The sequence below is a fragment of the Periophthalmus magnuspinnatus genome, chromosome 23 (genome assembly GCF_009829125.3).
Source record: "Periophthalmus magnuspinnatus isolate fPerMag1 chromosome 23, fPerMag1.2.pri, whole genome shotgun sequence".
Lineage (NCBI taxonomy): Eukaryota > Metazoa > Chordata > Actinopteri > Gobiiformes > Gobiidae > Periophthalmus > Periophthalmus magnuspinnatus.
Window position 1 is genome coordinate 19,068,692 of NC_047148.1, and position 24,893 is coordinate 19,093,584.

Here is a 24,893-nt window from a genome sequence, read left to right on the forward strand (position 1 = left end):
TCACATGGGTCAAATTCAACATTTTAATACCAGAGATGCCCCGAGCGTAAATGCCATTAAAGGAATAATAAGTGGTTTTCAAAGACAGGGGGCAGTATGTGATCTCCACAGACCTGACTGGTCCTGATTTCTTCCTGTTGAGCGATCTTAAAGAAAAGATGTTTGTGAATAAACCTCAGACGACTTAATAAACGACTTAAAACGTAATATCGAGGATCAACTAAGAGCCATAACCCCGGAAATGCTTTCAAATGTCATGCAAATTGTGTTGGATCGGGCTATTATTTTTAAACATTAGGTCATTTTTACTTCGCCTAGTTTAAGTAGTGATAAGTTCAAGTGTAAGTGAACAATTATAACCACATATATTACCAAAAATCAGATGGTTCAGTTTATCTACTGCTAAAACTTGGTGAGTATAACTTAAAAATTACAGGAGCTGCTGAAGATTTAAAAGTGTCAGTGACTTTTGGTGACTATCTTGGGTTATTGTTCAGTATCTGTTAGCTGGAATAATCATTTTTGGGGGTCAATATTGCATTATCATGGTACGTTCTGTGCACTAGTGTTGGTCTTTTTGTTATTTTTTCGTACTATGATAAGATTTGAGCTGTAGACGGTTGAATAAATAACGTCTATGACTCATTACAGACACAAACTGACTACTAAAGTGTCTCATTCTGCTATTTATTTGTGGCAGTTTGTGTTTTTTAACCATATTAAACATTTAGTTTTTATGTCAACGGCATACATTTGTTTCAATATTATCCTTTATCATCTGTATCTTCTTCAGCAGTATATCGTACTTCAAGATTTGACACCGTGACCATTAAATAAGAAGGTATTTTAGCCTTTTAGCCTGTTTAAAGCTGTAATTGAATAGATTTTATGCCATACTGTGCAACATTCTAGCGATAACATCTACACGGAGACAAGCCCCCACCAGAAACTCTTGTATAACTCTTCCATTTTCAACTTTAAAAACCGTGAACGACTTATGTGAGCCATTTTATATTTAATTATGAACCATCGCGGTGTTTATCACGCATAGCACAGAACAGGGCTGTAATGACGACAATGCCACCTCCCTGGCCTGTTTTCAAAAGCATAAATCCACCTTATTGTCACGTCCAACACTCAGAGAAGAGCCATCTCAACAAAATTAGAACATAATCTCCCTGTGAGCCAAGGCGCTGAAGACTGGATCAATAAATAAACGCGCTCATGCCAGCAGTGGAGACTTTCAAAGATGGACCTGTTCTGGAGGCAATTCCAACTCAGCAGTGAGCTTGTTTTTGTTGACGAGGAGCATCTAATAGTGCTGTTTGGCTTTGTGTCCCGCGGGGAGCACACACCACTCTGCCGTGACCTCCACGCTTCAGATAAACAGGAATTTCTCACTCACTATTTCAATTGTAGAGGCTTCTTCTTCATATAGGCCAGAGTCGACCGCTGCCGTGTACCTGCTCATGTGTGAAATTAAATAGAGGACATAGAAAAATAGGCTAATGTATTGAGATGGATGGAGTCGGAGTCTGGGGGTAAAATTTGGAGACTGGCTGTGGTCTGAAAGCTTCTATAGACAAAAAAAATACTCAAAATATGTAGTAAATATTGTCAAAAACTATTACTCAAGTGCACTGTGTAAGTTTCCAGCCTCAAGATATGATCACTTTGTCTGTAATGTTGCACAATATGGCATTTAGCATCCTCAAAAAACTCAAAAACAAGCATTCTTATTGTTAGCCACTTCTCCTCTCCACAGATCTGACCTGTAACTAACTTGGCCTAGCGACATTACCTGCTTGTCTCCAAAGAAATAAATACAATCGGTGTCTTTTTGTGCTAAAATAAAAGGTCGGTAAGGATATTTCCACGGAGATAAGCAGGAAACGGACGCTCTGCAAGACAAGTTTAAGTGAAATAATGTAAAAAATAGATGGATTTATAAATAAAATATGCATGTTACAGATTTGTAAACCTGATTATAAAGTCTCAAGACTCAAAAAGCCAATGTAAAACAGTCAATCTACCTGTGCGTTATATATGCATACACACAACTTGATCAGTAACACTTCACCACATTCTCCAATTACATGTTTGCTAGGCCTTGTTTGGATGCAGATGAGAGAGAAAGCATCCGAGCGCTCGCTGCAGAAAACTAACAATCATAACGCTTAGGCCAGGAAATGCATGAAAACTACTTGTGTTCTGCTTCAAAGTATAAACTAATTAGCACTGGGGAATATTTTTAGCCCAAGTGGTCCGTCAGAGAGCTGTGTAGTGTTTGGCACATCATCACTGCTGCGTCTATCAAACAGAGACATCAGAGGAGTAAACACAGGCGCAACTATGTGTCATACAGCTGCTAGAATGTCCAAAGTATATTTGCGATACACTTTTTGCAAGGAGATGGTACCCGACGAAAAGGCGAGGGCGATAATACAAAGTTACCCCGTCAGGTTATATTTTATTTTCTATTTTATCTATTTGAAAACTTAAACGTGCACAACGTAGCTTTTCTGGTATAGGTTCGGCATCTGCTTCGATCTACGGAGACGTTATTGCTTTACTGGAACGTTTTAGTGTAAAAGGGGCTCGCTTCACCACTGATCTGACCTGTAACTTGACCTGGTGGCGCTACACGGTTGTATCCATGGTGAATTTGAACGTCAAAGTGTTGAAAAGTCGAGGAAAATGAATACAAATCTCTAAAAAACACTCTATGTAACGTTTGCAAACATATTTTTTTTTACAAGACATCACGACTACTGCTTCATACAAGGAAAATACAAGTAGTTCAGTACTTTTTTACTAAACATTTATGAGATTTCAAACCATTTTTCTTAGTTATACATAGTTTCCCACAGGTGTTTCCACTACATCCTTCTATTAACACGACTTATTATTAAGCCAGTGGTACTATAACTGTGGGTAATCAGTAATCCTATAATAACAGTTACTTTCTGTGGATGCGTAGTAAGTTTATCGAGTAAACTGTAGGGGTCTCAAACTCACGGCCCAGGGGCTAATTGCGGCCCACGAGATGACATTTTGTGGCCCGCAGGACAATATGAAAGTTTAATGTTAGTGTGTTTCAATAAAGATTCAACAAATAATGATGTATATCCATAAAATCCACAAGAATTGGCATGTTTCCTCATGTATATTGAAAACAGAAATGACGTTTGAGAAGATTTTAACAAAGCTTTTTTTGTGGCATACCTGATAAGCCCAGCCTCTCCCTCTTGTGGCCTCCAGATAATTTGAGTTTGAGACCCCTGATTTAAAGAAACTGACTACTTCAGACTACTTTGGATACTCTTCCCGCCTCTGGTTACTTTCTACTGCGCTGAAGTGAGTGAGTAGAAACCCGAGAAAACAGGACAGGAAGTAAAGTAAAAGTTTGAGTGGATTAATTGAAGTAATTATGGCCGTGGCTCTCTCCGGGGGCCTGCTTCGTTTCCATCAGTCAGCCTTTCTCGGAGCGGTGCTTAAAGCTGAACTATACAGCCAATGCACAGCTCTTCTTAAGCACTAATCATTCTCTGTGTTGCCGGGGCGTGTTACAGTCACCCAAAAAGTAGCGCTGATGAAACACTGTCAGGAAAAAAGCTAGGCGTGTGTTGTCGTCTGTGAGACTGATGAGGCAAAACAGAAAAGGAAGTTGAAACTCATGTGATAAAAGCAGTCTAAACACATCTGATGCTATTTCAGGCTCAATAGACACAAGACAGCTGCTTTCGGTCCTGTCTTCATCAAATTGTACCTCTACCCCAGGAATGTAATTATAGACAACAGCAAAAAAAGAGAGAGAGATTCTGACTTGGCGCTGCAACGAACAATTGTTTTGATTAAAAAGACAATTTTGCTTTAGGTGAAAATGATAATATTAGAAAAAAGCCTTTAAATAACTTTAAATCAGATAAAGCTCTCTGGTTTCTGTTGCTAGACTAGACGGTATAATCTCACAGCGCACTCCACATAACTATCATATTGAACTATTAATAGTATTGCACTTGAAATACTGTATTTTCCAGACTATACGTCGCCCCGGAGTACAAGTATAAGTATAAAAAATGTGTAAAAATTAAGAAAAAAACGTGTGTAAGTCGTTCTGGAGTATAAGTCACGTTTTAGGGGAAATTATTGTACAAAATCTGAGACTAAGAGCAGACATTTTATCTTTAAAGGCAAATAATAAAATAGAGGACAACAGGCGGAATAGCAGTACAGCATGCTAATGTAACACACAGACAGAACTGAACACATGTCTGGTTTGTTAACGTAAGATATTAACAGTTAATCAGGAAAAACTAAAGTAAAAAACACGCTAAAAAGTTTACTCTCGATCTCGTCCCAAATCACTAAATCCATTGAATCCTCGGTGTTGCCTCTGAACAACTCCACCCACTCCGGAGGTAGATGGCTGTCATACTGGTGCACAAGTCTAGAGTGCCCTTGTGCAGTTGTGAAATTATATATTTTAATCATTTCACGTATAAGTCGCCTCTGAGTATAAGTCCCACCCCTGGACAAACTATGAAAAAAGAGCAACTTATAGTCCAGAAAATACAGTGCTTAATATAGTATAAACTAATTTACTCTCATTTAAAATACGTGCAGATTCAGAGACAGTTTCCCAATCGATAAAACTGCATTTTTAAAAGCAAAAATGAGATATTGAACCTGGTCATTTCTGTTAGTGACTAGACCTTTGACCTCACGGTTCAGTAAACCAACAACAGAACTGAAGAAGCGGCTTCGAAACGTCTTCACTCCTACAACTTTTTGTCCAGATGTTTTAATGTTCATTTTGTGATGCTTATTTGTGATTACTTATGTTTTGATTTGTGCGATTGTAATGTCCTTCTTATTCTGTAAAGCACTTAGAGTTACTTGTATATGAATCGTGCTGTACAAATAAACTTGCCTCACCTTGACAGAAATAAATTCGTCTCTTACTATGGATCACACCTGGACGACTGAGGGATTAAACAGACAACAACAATAACAACAGAAATGTCACCTGCCTCCTCGCTCTACTGCATATCCCGGGCCTATAGATTGTTGCGAAACCAAATAAATCAAAGCTACACCATCTTAGATAAGCAGAACGCCTTTGAACGCAGAACTAAACCTGACCAGGAAGTAGTGCCGCAGCTTTTGCATTTACAATTACAAATACAGTAAACACAGATTAAGATGTTTAGTCTACCGATTACTGTCATTGCTCTAAATCGTGACAAAAAATACTTTAAAAAAGACCCAAGACTCTATTACAGTAGAGCGCAAATACAGCCTTACACCCTTTAATCCACAGTGACAGTCAGAGATTGGATAAATGCAGTTGCAGAGCGAACGTGTTAAGCGGTCGCCCCCTGTTGTGCCAGACTAATCTGCCCCTGCTTACACCCACTGCACCAGGCCCGGGAGGCTTCATATCATCTGTAATGCATTGGTATGCGCCGAGTCTACGATACATGTGCGGGGTTAGCTCCAGTTTAAAATGTAATACAGGAGGAAATCAGTTGTCTGCTGGTTCTTTTGTCTGGGCCATATTAAAACAGCCGGGGTCAACAGTTCAACAAACAGCAGCGTTAACCTCAGAGCAGAGGGGAAACCGCTCAGAGCTTCGACGTGATTCAGGCTCATCGCCGGGTTTTGTAAAGGTACTCCAAAGACTGAAGGAGAGGTCGTCTAGTGTTGTCCCAATGCTAAACTTATGAATAGGTTCGATACAAGTTTTTGATACAACAATGAGTACTTTTAGATGACAGTATTACGTGGTTTTAACGCTAATTCTCATATAGATCATTCCAAAACTCCAATTTTATCTTGATACAATGAGCTTCAGTACAAGTTTTAGCCTTTAAAACCGTAAGCAGATAGACTTTTTGTAACCCAAGTTGAGCGTCAACCTTAAAACATCAACATTTCATGCAAGTATTTTACATTTCCTGCAATTTTATTACATTTTTTTCTAAATTAATTACCCTTTTTTATGAATTAAACCTTGCAGATTATTACTCCCCTTTGTGCAAGTCTCAAATTTTAATTACAAAGACACTGTGACATAACATTATCTAGCGTCTCTACGATCAAACGCGTACTCGCCATATTCCTGACAACCATCCACATTCAAACACATTTCGTTTCCTTTATATTAAACCACCAAAAAAACACAACACGTCTCAGATTTTGACAGAGGCGCAGCTTCTTGTTCGCAGTGAGCGTCTTGTCTCTGCACCTGGTCAGTAGAGTCTGAATAATTATAACAAATTACTGAAGTATCAATTATTTCAATAGTCAATTACGCACAAATCACGAGTCGTCGCCGCCCGAAACATGGCACACATTTAGATTAAGATTTAAAGAGTGTACTAACCTTGGCTTTGCCTGTGCTCTGCAGTATATGCACCAGCGCACACGCCATCTCCTCTTTGTTTTTCACACTTATCCCCGGCTCCAGCACCGAGCATAACAACATGTAGTTATTAGTGGTGTACTCCGCAAACTCCTTGTACATCTCCATGGGAAGAATGTTCATGGTCTGGTAGCGGGCCTTTATTCGAATCATTGGCCCAGAAGTCTTTGCTTTAGGGGGGATGGGAGTGCTGACGGGATACCACTTCTCCACAAACTGCCGCCCTGTCACCGCGGGGACGGGGATACTGACCAGTCCGATGTAATTGTTCTTGTCTTTCTTCTTCTTCTTGTCCGTGTCTTTGTACAAGTGCGCCGTGATGTTTTTGACGGCGGGGAGGTTGTTGAACTCAAAGTGCTCTCCCCAAAACACATTGTCAGTTTTGAGCTTACACGTGGTGCGGGCGTAAAGACAATCGTCCAGACACAGTTCACAAAAGTACTTCTTTTTGGCAGGTAGGTCTTTGGCCTCGATGATCCAGAGACGCAGCAGGTTCTCCACTCTCCGGCTGTTGTCCTAGAAACAATGAGGCAGAGATTGCATTCATCTTTTCTCACTTATTCATCTCAGCGTTTCAGTTTTATCCCGCTAAAACCTGGAGATGTGATGTTAAATCCAGGTTTCAAATGGTTCTGTTTAGCTGTGCATGTGACTGAAAGGGGTTTTTTTCGGCACTTTTCTCTTTTAATGTTAATTTTCTGATGATTATTTGTGATCATTTATGTTTCGATTAGTTGTATTGTGATTTTAATGTCGTTTTTATTCTGTAAAACACTTCGAATTACTTTGTTTTGTAGTTATTTGAATGGAAAGGATAGTATATCATAACTAACTAAACTATTTAAGATGGTACTTGTGGAAAAAATAAAAAATAAGTCACATAACATCTTCAATATGAAAACATTTGCATGCAACTAAACTACTCTGTGTATAATTTTGACTTGTTTTATATCACTTGAGCTAGGGCCAAGGTCTTTCAACTCAAAATAAGATATAATGATGATAAAGCAACTTTTCAGGATGATTATATTTGCAAAGATAAGTACGGAGCTGGCAAAGGGTGTGATTCTGCAAAAAACTGAAATAAAACACTTGGAAATTCAATGAGATCCTAAAGTCTGAGAAGCCTGGGCCTAAATGATCTGACACACACTTTGTATAAAATGGATCTAATGTCTCATTTTTACTCTTTTATAAGCGTTCCCGGTGCAGACTTCAGCAACGGGCCACTTCTACAAAAGGGAAATTGCTTGATTAATTTGCTGAGTCATTCAGACTGAACGCATGAGTGAAAGAGCAAGCATCCAGGAGCCATTAATGATAAGTAGAGTTACAATAGCAGCGAGCAGTCACGTGGAAGCCTTAAGAACAGATGGATCATGCTTTTAAAAAACACCTGATTTTGATGATTTCATGATCGTTAAAAAAAACACAGTTATTTGTTGATTATGATATTGTGAGCATTGATCTCATTGATTTGTTGGTGTAGTTGTTATTGTTGGTCCTTTTGATTGTGGTCATTTCTGTAAAATTACAAGTTTGGGGAAATCATAAACATAAGAGCCTTGATTTTTAAATGATATTGAAAAAAAAAAATGTACCTTTGATCAATCCTACATATTTTTGTAGTTTTAGTGACTGTGATTGTTACTTTATTGTTGTTACAAAAGTCTAAAAGTCCACATCAAGATTGGGACTAAAGTGAGAGTAATTTTTTATGCTAAACCTGGACTAAACCAAGACTAAACCAGGACTAAAACAGGACTAAGCCAGGACTAAGCCAGGACTAAGCCAGGACTAAGCCAGGACTAAACCTGGACTAAACCTGGACTAAACCTGGACTAAACCTGGACTAAACCAGGACCAAACCAGGACTAAACCAGGGCTAGAACAGAACTAAATCAGAACTCAACCAGAACTAAACCAAGACTAAACCAGGACTAAACCAGGACTAAACAAGGACTAAACCAGGGCTAAACCTGAACTAAATGAGGACTAAACAAGGACTAAAACAGGACTAAACCAGGACTAAACCAGGATTAAATCAGGGCTAGAACAGGACTAAATCAGGACTCAACCAGGACTAAACAAAGATTAAACCAGGACTAAACCAGGACTAAACCAGAACTAAACCAGGACTAAACTAAGACTAAACCAGGACTAAACCAGGGCTAAACCAGGACTAAACTAAGACTAAACCAGGGCTAAACCAGGGCTAAACCAGGGCTAAACCAGGACTAAACCAGGACTAAACCAGGACTAAACTGGGGCTAGAACAGGACTAGGACCAGGGCTAGAAGAGGACTAAACCAGGGCTAGAACCAGGACTAAATGAGGACTAAACCAGGACTAAACGAGGACTAGAACAGGATCAAACTCAGCTCTACATCTGGACTAAACTGGCCTCAAACTAAGACCCAACAAAGAAGAGCAAACCCACCCTAGGACTAAAATATTTCCACTCACATTAACGTAAAATAATGTGGAAGTATCTGCTCATAACAGGACTGACATACGTATAGTTTTCTAAATGCATAAGACAGAGGAGTCGTCCTAGAGCCAACTGCAGAACATGAGCTCCCCGTCTTTCCAATGACACACTTCTAATGTGTGCTTAGGGATATGCAGATGTGTACGAACAGGTTGATTGCCTCTCTCCTCCTCTCCTTCCCACTGTGAAGTCATGCACTCACCTTGTTGGGCTGCACCGCTCTCCTCAGATTCTCCATCCATTTGTCTCTCTCGGCTGATGAACGACAGGAAAAGCATTTGCTTCCTGTGGAGGTGGTGACCTACCGCAGAGACACGAGAGGGAATTTTAATGATCAAACCTTAGTCATATATTGTCAGGAAATAAATAGAACAAAAGATTGCATTGCTAAACTTAGTTCTTTAAATCGTTTTGTCTCACGGTGAAAAGAAGCTTATCAACACAATGCCAGATGATGTGAATGGACTGAAGAAGAGAAAGTGTTTGGCAGGCCGACTGTATCAAACCGGAACAGGGACAGGCTAAAAACAGCAAAACAAACCTATTAATGCAATGAGCCAGATAATGATGATTAGTGGAGGCTTGTGGTCTCGCTGGTATTCTGTGTGCTGTTTCTTCACTGTCTATAAATAAGAACTAACACAACACTGCCAGTTGTCTTCGGATTATAACAGAAGTGCAGCAGAAGAAACACAGATGTCCTCACTAAGTCTGCGGGGCTGCTGCTCCACTTAGAACGCCCATAGGAACTTATAGAAGTGACAGAGTTTGTGTGCATAAACTATGATCGTTTCAAATTCAACTTATTTGACGACTAGTAGTATCTTCTGCTAATTGTGTTTATTTATATGTTTGAAAATGGACAGTGCACATTAATAAACAGTGTAAATGTGCACGAGTTAGGGGATTTGAGTCAATTTTCACGTTTTGGATTAAATTAAAAAGCTACTAGTTGTAAAAACATTATAAGATATACTGTTACATACTTGACAGCTAGGAAAATAATAAATATATATCGCTAAAGATAAATATACATCGCAGGCTACAGGAAACATGAAAGAGAAATTAATATGAAGCAGTCAAGTCCACATAGTCTGAATACGTGAGTCGTCTGAATACGTGAGGGAGTATTTAGCGGAGAGATCATTTCACAGCGTGTCTGACAGTGCGCACACGCTCCAGACGACTCCTCACCTCAAAGCAGTAGTCCTGCCCGAGGATGCTGCTGTGAACGGGCTTGATGATGACTTCGTCCTCCATGCTTAGGTCCAGGGCTTCCACAGCACTGCTAGGGCTGAGCAATGATTCATGGGAGCGAGACTCCTTCAGCCTTGGCATCAAATGAGACCTGTGAGAGGAGAGAGAAAGAGAGACGTGTGAGTCAGCCCCAGGGACAAAGAGAGACAGAGGGATGGCATATGCAGGGGGGAATGGGACAGTAGTCAGAGAGTGTGAAGAAAGCGAGTGGCAGCATGACGGAGGGAGGGAAGGTTGTCGATCATAACTGTTCGTAAGTGTCACAAATCTTGAATATCATCACGTCTTTGGATAGAATCACGTGAAACAACAACTTCTCCAAACAGATCTGGGCCTGAGGTACGCTTAGAAGAAACACACGGTCAGTTTCTTCACTTTAACCACTTCCCTAAATGCGTAGTAACGAGAACAATCAAGCCACAATCCATTTGCACAATCGTCTTATTCATAAACGTAGTGGAGAACACCAGGAGACCACTGCGCATAACTGTGCCAGGAGATCTCGTCCAGTCCCTATTAAATATTTGTCATTAAATGTGAATGCAATACTACTTGAAGTTAAAAAGACACTGAGACAGAATGAGCGAGACAGCGGGGCAATTGACAGTGTAATGAGGGAGGCACTCTCTTAATAATGGCCGCTATACAAAGCTTACAGGCTAATCTCTCTGTCCCTGTTTATTTGTGCCTTCTCGGAGGACTCCAGATAAATACTGTAAACTCGTAAATAAAAGTGGGAAAAAATCTGCTGTAATTATGGATTAGTGTCCGGGGGTAGACCGCGTTCAGACAGCCGGCTTTGTTGTCAGATCCACAGTCCAATAATCTCGATTTCCCCAAAGCTTTCTCTCCCCCTCACACATACATACAACAAACATACATTTGCATTCAGGGGACAGACCAACGGCAGTCCGTAACCTGCTACACACCCCACGTTTATACAGAGGAGGCATCTCTCAGCACTTGTTGTCACAGCGCTGCGTTGTGATTGGCTGATGAGGTACTGGGCAAAACAGCCAGCGAGTCAAGTGAGGAGAGAGAGGGAGGCTGGGGCCTTCTAGAGAGATGTGCGCTCAGAGACACAAAGGATTGATGAATGTTAGGTGCCAACTTGTTTCTTGGGCTGTTCAAAAGGTTCAACATATATAATATACACCAAAATGGATATTAATTGTCTGTGGATATTTAAAGACTTGTTTAAATTCTGAAAGCCAAACATGCACACAAACTATGCATATGTTTATTATTATTATTAGTAGTAGTAATATATTAAATAGAATAATCAGGAATGCAGGTTATTTGTTTTATAGTTTTGTATTACTAATCCAAAATAAGACTTTAAAATTAAATCTCTAAACAGAGTGACTTAAAAATCAACTATTTCAGATTTTTACAATAAACAGAGTAATAAATGCAAATGTATAATTATCATCCATGTACCCATCAAATATCTTATCAGGCACTGTATTCCAAAGTAAAATGAGCTCGTCTCTGGAGAGAGTAAGTATGGCAGCCATGCCCATCATGATGACACTAAAATAGGCAGCCTTGAGCTGGGGCTGGGCCCCTTGGAGCTTCCTGTTCCCAGGATCACTGCTGCTCTGTTGACCAATGGCTGAACCTTTCATCCTTTCTTTTCAAACTTTAGTATATTGTAAAGATAACACAGTTTTCATCTATAATGCCAGTTTCCTTGTAGTCTTTTCAGTGCCAGCAGTGACGAAATAATTAGATATAATTTAAAATGAGTTGAATTGCTTCTCTTTGTTATTACTCTGCCGGTCACTGTCCTTGATTGTCATTGACAGTCAGTGCTTTCCTCTGGCTGCTTGGGTCTGACCAGTGAACGGTGTTTTAGCTCACGTTAGGTCGACCCCTCTAAGTCCCTGACTCCCCCCACTCTCAGTTTGTCTGTGTTGAACCTGCTGTGATCACCCATCAGTCTAACCTCAGTGTCTCTGGGGCTTCATTTGGGCCACTTGAATATTTCAGGGGCCGCAGGAGTTCAGCTAAGAAACTGTGCACAGATAGAGCTCCATACAGCCTCCAGTGAAATACATTATGTAAAAGGTCATGGCTTAAAGAACACATTTGAAAATGCATCGTAAGAGTTACACAACATGTTGTAAGGAGAGTGCATGCTTCAGTACAAGTCATCAGTCGTGAGTTATGTAGTAAAACTGTTAACAACAAAGCTATATTATTTAGAAAAAGAAAAAAGATAATAGGATACTGAAAATACACTGACATTTACTGCTTCAGATTCATTTGATGTGAACAAAATAAATCAAGAAAACAAGCGGAAAAACCATATTAATGCCCCATCCACACAGGCTTCCACAGGCTGCAGCTCCTCCATTTTCAGATTTTTAGAATATATATCTAGTTTTTGTAAAATAACTCCCACAAAAGGGTAAATCTTACAGCCTCCGTAGCTCTGGCGTTTTTGTTAGTAAAAATAACTTTCCCATATTGCATCTTATATTAAAAAACAGACAAATGTTTTAAATGTCTATCTTTATTTTGTCTCAATTGCGAATCAGTGCTGTGTGCAAAGTGTTCACAGCAGACACGAGTGAATGAGAAACATATTACAGTAGGAGGAAAGCTCAGGTCTGTTCAATAGAAAGTCAGTTAGTCGGGCGCAGCAGAAAGCGCCGTAATGGGTCTCGGCTGCTCCCAGTTCTCTTTGTCTCAGCGGCCTCACAGTTCATCTGATAGCATCTGATCTGATCACTGCACTTACACTGCACAGAGTCTGGAGTCAGGTAGCAGATTCCACCACAAGGAAAGATGTTTGTGCTTATGGCTAAAAGACCTTTTTTACAGTTTGTAAACACAATTGTAATGCTCAAGAAATGCTTAAGTAGACCATTTTCCATAATCAATAGAGGAAAGGAGAACAAGGAAAGACAAAAATGAGGTTGGTTTCTTGGGCTGACTGGCAATTGACTATGTTTAAAGAGCAGAAATGAAAGGAAACCGGCCAATCTATGTTCCTACGCTCACCTAGAGTCATAAAGCTATTGGTCATGATGGAAAGAACCAGATACAATACAACACGAGCGGACGAAATACGTTTTTTTTTCCGCAGGATGGCTTGACGCTGCTTCAGTCACAAGGGAAAAAAAACGTATAAGAAGTTAAAAAACAATAGGCACAGTTAAAAATAAAAAAAGAGAAGACGATGTGACTAAACGGCTAAATATTCCGTCTCCATAGTCGCAAAAATCAGTCAAAACCAGCAGTCAGGTGTAGCCCACGTGAGCCGCAGACTAATCTTACTACGATTAATACCAGCTTTGTACTACCACACGTATTAACAAGCATGAAATACCTCAAATGCCAAACGTAAAGCTCACTGTACCTCGAATATGATTTTTGATCTGATTTCTCTAAGGTCGCTTCCAGTTAATCCAGCCAAAAGAAGCTCTCAGTGCTTGTGGTTTTGGGGCCCGTCAGGAGAATGCTTGTTTTGTCTTTAGAACAGCTTTTACAAGAATCAATACTCTCTTCCACATAAAACTTCTAGCCCACTATGCAATTACCTGCTCGTCCATGATCACCCAAAATGCAGTTTCCCAAACAAAGACAACACAAGAGAGCTACGGTTAGTCATCCCGTTAATGTTTGCAACAAAAAAAAACATTGTGTTGTGTATTTTTTGCTCAGTCAGTACAACCACATGTGACAAATTCCAATTATTTACTGTGCTGGAATAATAAGTTCATACAATTACATCCGGATTTGGAATTATTCTGAGATAAAACTGCGTGCTCCACATAGTACAGTGTGTTATTGTCATGTCTCTCTTTGCAGGAGTGTGGACGCTGGACCAGGTCATGATCAAAGTGCGGGTTTGATCGTTTCATCTGCAGGTGTGGCTACAGACTCTCACTACATCAAGGAATTCCTCAAAATATTGTCAAGAAGGGTGATGCTCCTGGCCTTAGAAGTTTTACCATAGACATATTTTTTGTGTATTTGTGTTTTACATTGGTATCTGTTAGTAAAATAACTTATGTCCCAAGTGTCTCCATGTGGCTCTGTGTCCTTTCTGAAAAAAACATTTGTTTGACCTGATTATGAATGTGGATTATGAAAGTGCAGCCTTTATTGTATTATACAACTTCTGCTGTTGTGTTTTGATGGAGGAAATTTGACCGTATGGAAGGAATTCAAACCTGGACAGGATTATTTTCATTATTATTTTCATCATTATCATTATCATTATTATTATTTTATGTATTTATTTATTTTATTATTATTGTTTATATATATATATATGTTTATTTTGTCTTTATTGTGGGTTATTATTATTACTATTATTACTAAAAAAATGTAATTGATTGTAACCTGTATAGCTGCAGTTGAGAACAATACTTGAATAAAACATTTATCACAAAAAAATGCAGCCTTCAAAAATATAGATTATTTAATGTTTGTATCCATGGAGATGCTGTTACTTTGCCTGGAAGCTTCCAAAGTATGGCATTAAACTTTATTATTTTACGTTTAGTTTACGTTTCCATGCACCTTAAACCCTAAAGACATAGAGGAGGACATTTTAATAAAACATGAGACCCATGTGCTGATTAATGCCACGATGCAGAATTAAAATGACTTACTTACTCAATGTTAACAACAACGCAATTAGAACTGATTCTGCTCTTTTGATTCACTCTTTCTCTGCACCGTGCCTCACACTGACAGCTTACAGATCTCAGGAGAGAGCCAGACAAAAGAGAGATGGAGGATGGAAATCCACTGGCCAACTTGACAAGTGTAAAGGAGAAATTGCCCACATTGCATTAAGGCTGACACTTTGAATCCGTCTATCGCTGACCTCCTTAGTCTCAACACTGTAGAGCTTCGAACAGCCATGATAATAAAAAGAAAAAAGCACATTTGAAAAGCCGGCCAACACGGCTGAGCGAGCACCAGCATGCAAAGTAGAAGTGGCATCTATAGCTAGTGCATCCGTCCTGTGACACATTCAGTATACTTGTGCGCACAAAACAAAGAAGAGAGATTACTGTGGGAAACTCAAAGTGACACACTGCCCTGAGCGCTGGCACACACCACATACCATAGCTCGACCACTTAAGCACAGAAAAATAAGAGCTGCATAAGCTATAAAAGGGAGGGCACATTAGGACTCTGCATAAGGGATAGCTCCACATAAAAGACAGGCTTTCAGTTACACAGGACACAGGCCTTTAGAGGGAAGAATACAGTAAACACAAACGCTACACTCAAGGCACTCACTGAATATAACCTTAGCCTTTATTATTAGATCATCTCTGGAATAATCAGATGTCCTTCGGGGCAATGCCTGGTTAAAAGTGCAGGTTCGAGTGTATTTGGGCTTCTTCAAACTTTGAAATTGGCATCATTTTATTTTAAACTTGTAGATTATTATTAACAGATCAACGGGGAGGTATAGTGTATGTCTACTGTGTATGAAAGAACTAAAATTAACTCAACAAACAGGAAGGACAAGACAGGTGCTCATATTAGGACTAAACCAGGTCTAAACCAGGTGTAAACCAGGTCTAAACCAGGTCTAAACCAGGTCTAAACCAGGCCTAAACCAGGTCTAAACCAGGTCTAAACCAGGTCTAAACCAGGTCTAAACCAGGCCTAAACCAGGTCTAAACCAGGCCTAAACCAGGTCTAAACCAGGCCTAAACCAGGCCTAAACCAGGTCTAAACCAGGTCTAAACCAGGCCTAAACCAGGTCTAAACCAGGTCTAAACCAGGCCTAAACCAGGCCTAAACCAGGTCTAAACCAGGTCTAAACCAGGCCTAAACCAGGTCTAAACCAGGTCTAAACCAGGCCTAAACCAGGCCTAAACCAGGTCTAAACCAGGTCTAAACCAGGCCTAAACCAGGTCTAAACCAGGCCTAAACCAGGTCCAAACCAGGTCTACATCTGGTCCCTGTGCTGCACTTCACATAATGATGAGCTCGTGAGAATATCTGGCTGCTTTATGAGTGATCCAGGTGAATGACAGTGGTAAGAGCTGGCTCGATGGCCCCGCTCGCTAACACACTCACATTACACACAGAGAGAGCGCACCCTCCTGGCGCGCCGAGGACGTGATTCACACAAACATCTGCCGGGGCGCTCAGCTCGGCAGGACACCGGAGCGCAGACAGGAGAGCGGCCACGGAGAGGGTCGCCTCGGGCCCCTCTCTCAGGTCAGTGCAAAGGGAAAAAAAACAGCTGGCAGCAAATATGACCACATTAGAGCAGGGCAGCAGCTGACACAGTAAAGCTGTTATGTATGATGGAAGCACAGCACTATGCCATTGTGTCATCTCCGGGCGTAAAAACCGTCCAGGGATAGAGATGTGGAAATGGCACGCTGGTTTAACAAAACAAAACTCCAACATTCAACCTAAGAAGGATCAGTTCATCCATGGTTAATCAGAAGGCGCCCGAATTAACGTTTACACCTTTTTACCCCCATTCAGTCCTTGAAACTCATGCAAAACAAGAGGGAATAAATACACGCACTTTTAAAATAACTGTCCCATGGTACTACTACATACAAAATAACCTCAGAGGATTACTGACTAAATAAATAAGGCTGGTCTATTTGTAGTTTAAGATCCAGGGCAGAGGCCGGAGTTGGAGACAGCAGCAGCAGACATAATACAGTCCTCACTCCAGTCAGACTGAAGCTCTGTCTAATTGGGCCGTGTCTGCTCAATTAGCCAACTAAAGTCGTGTCCTGCCCGTGGACACGCACAGCTACTGTCACATCCTGAGGGCCGCAGAGGTGTCAGGCAGCTTTCACACTCTGCCATTCACCATTACACACAGAATTTAAGCATTTACGGAGAAATACTACTTTAATTAGATTAGATATGAATCTTACGGGTAACTTGCTTCTCCCTCGTCTTTATTATACCTGAAAAAGAAACTATTTTGACTGTATTTGCTGCTGGAAATGTATAGATCTACTTAGGACTGCTAAAAAGTAGGAGCCGGACAGTCTAAGTCATAATAATGAGGACTGCCAAGGTCAAGGCCGTGCGCATAAAAGCCGTGGTTCAAATAGCACCTCTTCTGAAAATAACACATAACACACAACATCAAACTTCAATGAACCTTTTCAGTCTTATTTTGATGAATTTCTACATGTAATAAAGTGTTTTAACCCCAGTATTACGCAACATGTGATGTCTGGGGAGCAGATAACAAGTGCAAAAAGCCAAGATGAGGAAGTGCTTCTTTTTTCCAACTTCTTGACCTGAATATTCAAACACCCCTGTGGCTCTGGACAAAGAAACAAGCACGCACTCACACAATAAGCTCACAATAAGAAAAAAGGCCAATGACTTTCCTCCCACACAGCACAGGAGGAATAATATATCTCATACTGTAACATTGGAAAAGACCAGTGAATTACAAGCACAGAAGCTGAAGATCTAACGATGCAAAAGAGCTTTTTTCTCCAACGATGGACAGGGTTTGATGCATTTGTGCGCATAAAATATTGGCTTTTTCAGATTTCAGATTAAATAACACTACATTTTCATAACAATTAAACACTAATCTTCATAAATGACAGTAAGTTTAGCCTTTACAATCGCATAAATCCACTCAGATCACATGTATAAACACTGTAGGTTTAAACATCATGGCAGGTAGCACCATCCTTTCAAGCAAAGCCATAAAAGGTTGGTGTAAATACAAAGGTCTTATTTGCGCTGTGAAGCCCGAGATTTGCCTCTGGCGCTGAATACTTTTCATGCTCAAGTCTAAACATGCCCTCCCCTTTGCACAGGATGTTTCAACTCCACTCTCCCACTGTACACTAGTTATTCCCTATTCTAATCAGCCATACCAGTCTTTTCTCTGCTTTCATGATTCACACAGGAAGAGCTTTGTGTGGCAAGGAAGTGTTTGAATGAAAAGCCAGACCTGCATGCAGCTGTGAACCTTAAAATCCTAAAGAAATAGTTGCTTAGGGTAGGGTAGAAACATGCAAGACTAAACAGCACTTACGATTTACTGAAGATATGAAACATGGTCCACGAGAGGCTTTCCGAGCCGGCAGCCCAAGAACAAACCACTTCAGTTGGGATGGCATTCCTAACAAACGTCTGCGCAGTGCGTGTGTGTTTTTCCGGACTATTTTGGATGGGCTGGGAACATGTCTGAAGCCTCTGCCCTCCCGAGTTACACCACACCGCTCCCAGAGGATGTCTGCTTGCTGTTGCCACTACACAGACCTCTCCAAGGCAACACAAAGACCGCACTTGCACTCACAAAGGAGGAGATGTTGAACCTTTGCATTAAAAGTATGAAACTGCAACTAGAACACATCTGAAAGTTCGGCATAAGCAACAAAAAACGCAAAAAACAAGTACATCCACGGGTGTTTTCTCAGAGTAAGCTAACCTCTCTATTCCTTAGTCATCTTCTGCTGTGTTGCTATAATATAGATCCCAAGTTGGCAGCAAGGAAGCCAGCGTTGTGTCTCCTCCCAGTAGCAATGCCGAGATATGGTCCACCCCTTATGTTGCACGCTTTGGGAAATACAAGGCTGTGCAGGAAAAGGAAGGAGGGGGAGAAAAGAATGGACAAAAGTGTGCATTTGAAAAACTAGTGGCCAGTTAAGGTTTAGGGAGGAGACACACACACACACAACCAGATGTTTTTACACCAGGGAAGACTGATGTCATCGCCAAGACACGCTGTCAGTAAGTGAACATTTCTATTAGTGGTGTATGCTTTAGCACGAAAATCACTATTAAAATGCTATACTTAAGATTTACCCAACGCTAAAGCATCTGGTGATCACTGGATTGTGACTTGCTTTGTATTGTAAGATAATAAAAGCGCCACAAAAAGAGGTTAATTCATAAATCTCTGCAAAAAAAAAAAAAAAAAAAAAAAAACTTCAAAATTTCAAGTTCTGATGTGCTTTTCCATAGAGTCCCAAGATAATTTGGTGTTTTAATGTGTAAAGTGAAGTTTGCGTCAACACTAAACGCATCAAAATCCAAATACAGACCTAACGTTATGCTTTGTTAACACGATTGATTGATTCTGATTGATTTTAATGTACAAAAATGATCTTGCTGTAGCGTACACCCTTCAAACGCAATCATCTCAATGTGATATAGCAAAAAAATAATCCATATAATCACAACCAGATCACGGTTTTGTTTTGTTTTTTATTCACAAATACCAAATAATTACTACTTCTGAACGTTCACGCTTCACAGTGATTGGTTAAATCTACCTGTCACTCACTCAGAGCATGACGGAGGCCGATTGGTAGGAGGAGGAGTTGGCGTTTGTGTGCGTTTGAGAGCGTAAACAGACAATTTCACATATAATTTTCACGTGGAATAGATCAGGATTTGATTGTAGCCCGAGATGGTTCCAGAAACATTTTCAGAATCATTTTGGGAGTCGGGAGGCGTTCTTTCCTCTTGGTGGTATGGATTAAGATTGTCTGCTCTTATCACTTGAACAGCGCTCCACACCTTGTTGTTTCGAGGCATGCCTGGTTAAAGGTTAACTACAAAGCCAAGGCGAAAACCCTACAGACAAAAGACTACAAACTAAACTGGGGATTTCCTCATTCTCCCGCCTGCACTCGTGATACTATCTCACCCAGTTTTTTTTCTTTTTTGTTTGCTTTTTTTCTTTTTTTTCTTTTTTTTGTGATTGTTCCCAACATGAATGCAGGTCAGACTAAAGCTACGTGATATATGTGATTATTATGGCTTGTCCGAAAACAGGAACGCACAACGTAATCTCTGGATCTGTATTATTTATAGAAAACGGGTTCGAAACAATGACCCTCTGTTGTAAGTCTTGAGTCATGTGGCGGTCTGACCTTTATATTGCACATGTTTGAATGTGTGCAGCTGGGATTTCTCACTATTTTCCCACACAACATTAGTGATTAGTCTGAATATGAACCAACTAATGACAAAACTCTACAATAAATACATAAATAAATACATGAACCGACAATAACCTGTATGAAAAGTCCAACTGAGCAGCGGGAAAGATGAGGACAAGGTGAACACAGGACAGAGGAACACAGAAGGAGAGGCACAGATAGGACAGTATTATTATTTTTTTAATAAAACCCTAAAAATAGAAGCTACAGCTAAACTATCCACACTTTTATAACGTGAGAGGACATAGTAACAGATGTGACCGAGGTGAGCATACACACCACACTGAGGGTCTAAGGTGCAAATGGAAGAGCACATTCCACACGCCACATTCATAGCAAAGGTTACTCCAGTCTGTGTCTGAGTCTACAAAGAGTTCGACTTGTTTATAGCTACAAAACAAAACTGGAATAACATAACAGTCCAAATACACAGTGAAAATAAATGTAAAGATAAATGTCCATTATCTTAACAAATTATTATGAAAGTTTCCTGGGATCCAGAACACACACTGCTCCATTACTTTACAAAGATATGAGTCTGGTCATCGGTGAATCTCTTCTGTTTTCAAGTGGGCATGATTGACAAGTGGATTAACCCAGCACTGACACATGTTGTCGGGCGTATCAAAACAAATATGGCCGATTATGGGGTGAAAAAAAGGGAAAAATATCACAGAGGCTGTAAAACATTATGGATTTCTATAGAATCAATGCAAGCGATAAACTAAACTCTGGGGTGAGAGAAATGTCATTTTATTCAAAATGATTTGTGACCAATAAGCTCCTTCATGTCACACTGAAAAAGATACAAATCTGTTTGCACGGTGGTGTTTGGGCCTGGCTTGAGGTGCAACAGAGACAGTGGGAACCATCTCTCTGTATAAAAAAAATACAGAGAGATATGATTCTGAATTTGCCAGGGAAAAATGAAAGGAGTTATTCAAAAGAAAATGTCCAATAGTTAAATTCAAGGCTACAAAAAAACCAACAACTTTGGAAACGTGCACTTGACCAGAAGACCATCAGTGGATAGCAGAATAAATGAAGAATGATCATAGGCCAACTCTGATTGTGTATTAATATAACAATTTAAAATACCTTTTGCAGAGCACAATGGGAAACAATCTGAAAACTGTTTGTGTGAAGCATTGGAGAACTCCTCTCCAGTTAATCGCCAACCTGTTGAGAGGGGTGCCACTTGCCCAAACCAAAATGGCCACAAAGGAACAGAGTTAAATAATCAGCACTTACAGCACATTCCAGACAAGCTTCCACAAGCCTCTGTTCAAGTCATTAACAGGTGCTCAGCGAGGACCAAACTGTCAATAGTGAGGCCAGTTTAGCAAGTCAATTGATATTACAATGGTTTATCTCATCGACGACCATTTCACACCTCAGTACTACCCTCAACACCTTTAAGTCTTACGTTAGGCAGGTCACATTTATTGTGTAAAATAAACCAAAACACTTTGCTGTTAGCCATTAGTCCAGTTCTTTTGTACAAATGAGTTAAGGGCAGTAAAACCTGCCGTACTGTCTTACTTGAACTATGGCAGCACACCAGACCTAGTAATCACAGGCTTGGACAGTTATTCAGATTTATACTTGCATATTTAAGGCACCATATGCAAGAAAAAAAATCCATTAACATAACCTAAATGTGCCCCAGATAAATGCATCTCTCTGGTGACAATGGTCATGTTGATACATTCTTAGTCACAAAAACATTGGCCATGGTGGCCATGTTGTTTATGTTATAATTTGGTGTTTTGGTTCTCTGATCTAGATGATTATCCAGTCAGGAATCTGAGCAGGCCTCATGAGCCTCATTTGGAATGTCCATATCCTGAGAATGACAAAAAAAAAAAATAGTTTGAGTCCTCTATCTGCAAGTTAAGACATGGACAACCCAGATTCTTTAAAAAAACAAACAAAAAACAAAAAACCCTGTAAGAGCACACACTACACACAGTTCCTCTAAACTGTGTTAAATTCAGCTGGATCCACATTTAGAATGTGACTGTAACACACTGAACTGAAACACTAATGTGTTTTATATTTATATAATGACTTATGGTACTATCTTTTCCTCCATACTCCAGTATCTTCCTCCTGTCCTCCTCTCCCTCGGTGGGCTCTATGGGTGTGCACAGTGGATGTGTCCCGTGGGTGTCCTGGCCCTCGGCTGCTTCCAGGACATGCCAGGATCAAATGCCCTGCTCCACTTCATCAGCATTCACTAAATAAATGGAAGCCGCACAATGACAATCTATGACACAGTAATTACACAGAGCAGCCCCACAAACGCTGAAGCCGAAAAACACTGTTCTGTCTCTTTTGGTGCAGATCAAAATATCAAAGATTATAAAGCACTTTGTTACATAAGTGAAAGACTGCATGAAATTAAGAATGTGGAAAGAATGAACATCACGCAACAGATTTAGACGGATAGAAAAGACCCAAACAATCCAGACACATGAAAACAATCTGCTTTGTCAATTTCTATTTCATTTTTCTTTTTAAAATCTATATATTTTTATGTATTTAATAAGTAATGAACCATCTGCACCGTAGTGACATCCATGTCTCAAACTAACGACTAACGGATGCTTTATAAAAGAGACAAAAATCGCACATTAAGGTTTTGTTTATCGCACCAGATTAAAACTTGACACTATATATTACGTTTAATTAAATTTAAGCAGTGAGAAGATCCAAATGAGATCCAAATCAGTGACTAGGGATAACACAGCAATGCCTTTAAAACTGCTCCAATCCTCCCAATTAAAGTGCGCTGACACTAAAAGCTATGGTGGGACACACTCCATGGGGCACAGATTACACATGGCTGTTCGCACACAGGACATGTACACATATATGTACACAAGCCCATCGCTCATGCATGTAAGCAGATACAGTGGCCCACGCCTCGGGCTGCAGGTGGGGGGGGGAGGTCGGGGGGGAGGAGGAGAAGGGGGGAGGAGGGGGTCACATCACACTGCCTGGGATGAATACAAATACATGCTGACAGAAATGCTCCTATAGTCTAGTCATGGAGCAAGTGGAGATGGGACCAAAAGCCGACTATAACGTGGTTTAGAAATGGTACGATGGGGTATTTTCTTAGCTGACATCTGATATTTTCTCTAGCTGTTGTGGCTTATAATCAATATTTTAAAAAAAGAAGAAAAAAAGAGTATTTATCCATGATTTTTTTATGTTTGTGTGAATAAAGATACAGGCACCTCTCTCTATACATATATGCTCCTCTATTTTAACTCATTAATTTGCTAAAAAAAGACATATCTGATGTACTAAGGATGAATTCGGATTGACACATGAGCACGCAGAATGGGAAAGCTTTGGGAAAAAAATTAAAAATGGAGCAGCATTTCAGGAAATTTTGAAATACTGATCTGATATAATACATAAAAATGATCCAGCAGTACATATATAACTACTGTCAGAGTCAACATGCTAACAGAATACAAGTTTAGGCCTTTTTTTTTAAAGTACAGGCTTCACACAACCTATATGTTCTTGGTTCTACATCACAACTCATCACTATCAACACTTGGTCAGTAATGTAATCGCTCAAAGTCTTTTTTTTTAGAGAAACAAGTGACAGCCCAAAATATCTCCCCAAAGCTGAGACAACTATGATTCAGACCAGAAAGCATTTCTAACTCCTAATTTCTTCCACAGTCTAAATGAACATGCCAGACCAAATGAGTAGCTGACCTCACAGCCTGGCCTGGTCATCTGATTTGTGTTAGCACGCTGCCATAAGTCACACAGCCAGCTTTGTGTGAAGATACTACATCTAGGACACCGCTGGAAATGGACGTGCAATTTCAGCATGACATTTTGTGCTGGCAAAAAAAATCTCTTTGAAGGTTAAAACAAATGTCATGAGTCGAACGGTTATTACGCGAGCTGGCTTGTGTTAAACTCGGCTATGAAACAAAAAAGATAGTGGACAGTACCCAGCTGCCAGGGAGCAATGAACCATTCGGTGATCACATTTCAAATCACTGCTAAAGAAGGAGGCTTGACCAACCAAAGAGAACTCAAGCAGATCAGCACACAAAAGGATCGAATGGGAAGTGAAAGCATGAAAAACTCACCGGGCATTGTCAAAATTCCTCTAAGCAACCCAAGCCGAGAAGGAGTGGACAGGGATGTGAGTAGCACGAGCTGTTCTCAGGGATTCATTTGGTCCTGTTGCAGATGCAGACAGCTCAGTCAGTGCCTGCGTTCTGACTCCTGCCTCTCACACTGCTGCTGCTGCTGCTGCTGCTGCTTTAAGGAGAGGGGTGGAGAAACGCAGCTCCCTCTATCCTTCTCCTCTCACTCCGCACACTGCATGTCCTACTTCCTGTCTTGCCTCAGAAATGGGACACAACCTCCAGTATTCGCAATCGCCATTTGAACAATGAATCAAGTTGAAATTCCCTGTCAATTCTTAAGCTTCCTCCTCTTCTTCTTCCCAATCTCAGCTTCTGTCGCTATCACTGAGTAGACTGCACCTCCCATTTGTGTGTCCTGGCGTCTGCATATGCTGTTCATTGGGGGGTGGGGGTGTCACGTGTGAGCTTGTGTGCGATGCAGCCTAGCTTGGCCCTGCCCCCCTGTGTTATCCAGTGGGAGTGTGTGCGCTCTTTGTCCTGTCAACTATGGAGCTAGTATCTGGTCTTATTGTCAACCGCTGCCTGCTGCTAGACTGCTGTTAAGCCATGGACACTTAAGCTGTTTTTTTTTTTTTTTACACTGAACAAGCTAC

At 40.4% G+C, this 24,893-nt stretch overlaps 1 protein-coding gene across 8 annotated transcripts in view; it reads right to left on the reverse strand.

Annotated features, from left to right (window-relative positions):
• dab2ipb (DAB2 interacting protein b) overlaps nucleotides 1-24,893 on the reverse strand; it is a 93,333-nt gene that overhangs the window by 24,408 nt on the left and 44,032 nt on the right. For 6 of the 8 annotated variants that reach the window (XM_033990159.2, XM_033990154.2, XM_033990156.2 and 3 more), the window contains exons 4-6: nucleotides 10,113-10,266; nucleotides 9,121-9,219; nucleotides 6,389-6,943 (exon numbers count right to left, since the gene is read on the reverse strand). In XM_033990159.2, coding sequence (XP_033846050.1) covers nucleotides 6,389-6,943; nucleotides 9,121-9,219; nucleotides 10,113-10,266 — 808 coding nt within the window. Of the gene's footprint in view, nucleotides 1-6,388; nucleotides 6,944-9,120; nucleotides 9,220-10,112; nucleotides 10,267-18,195; nucleotides 18,506-24,237; nucleotides 24,612-24,893 lie in introns of those variants that run through there. The other 2 variants (XM_033990158.2, XM_033990157.2) reach the window with 2 other exon arrangements.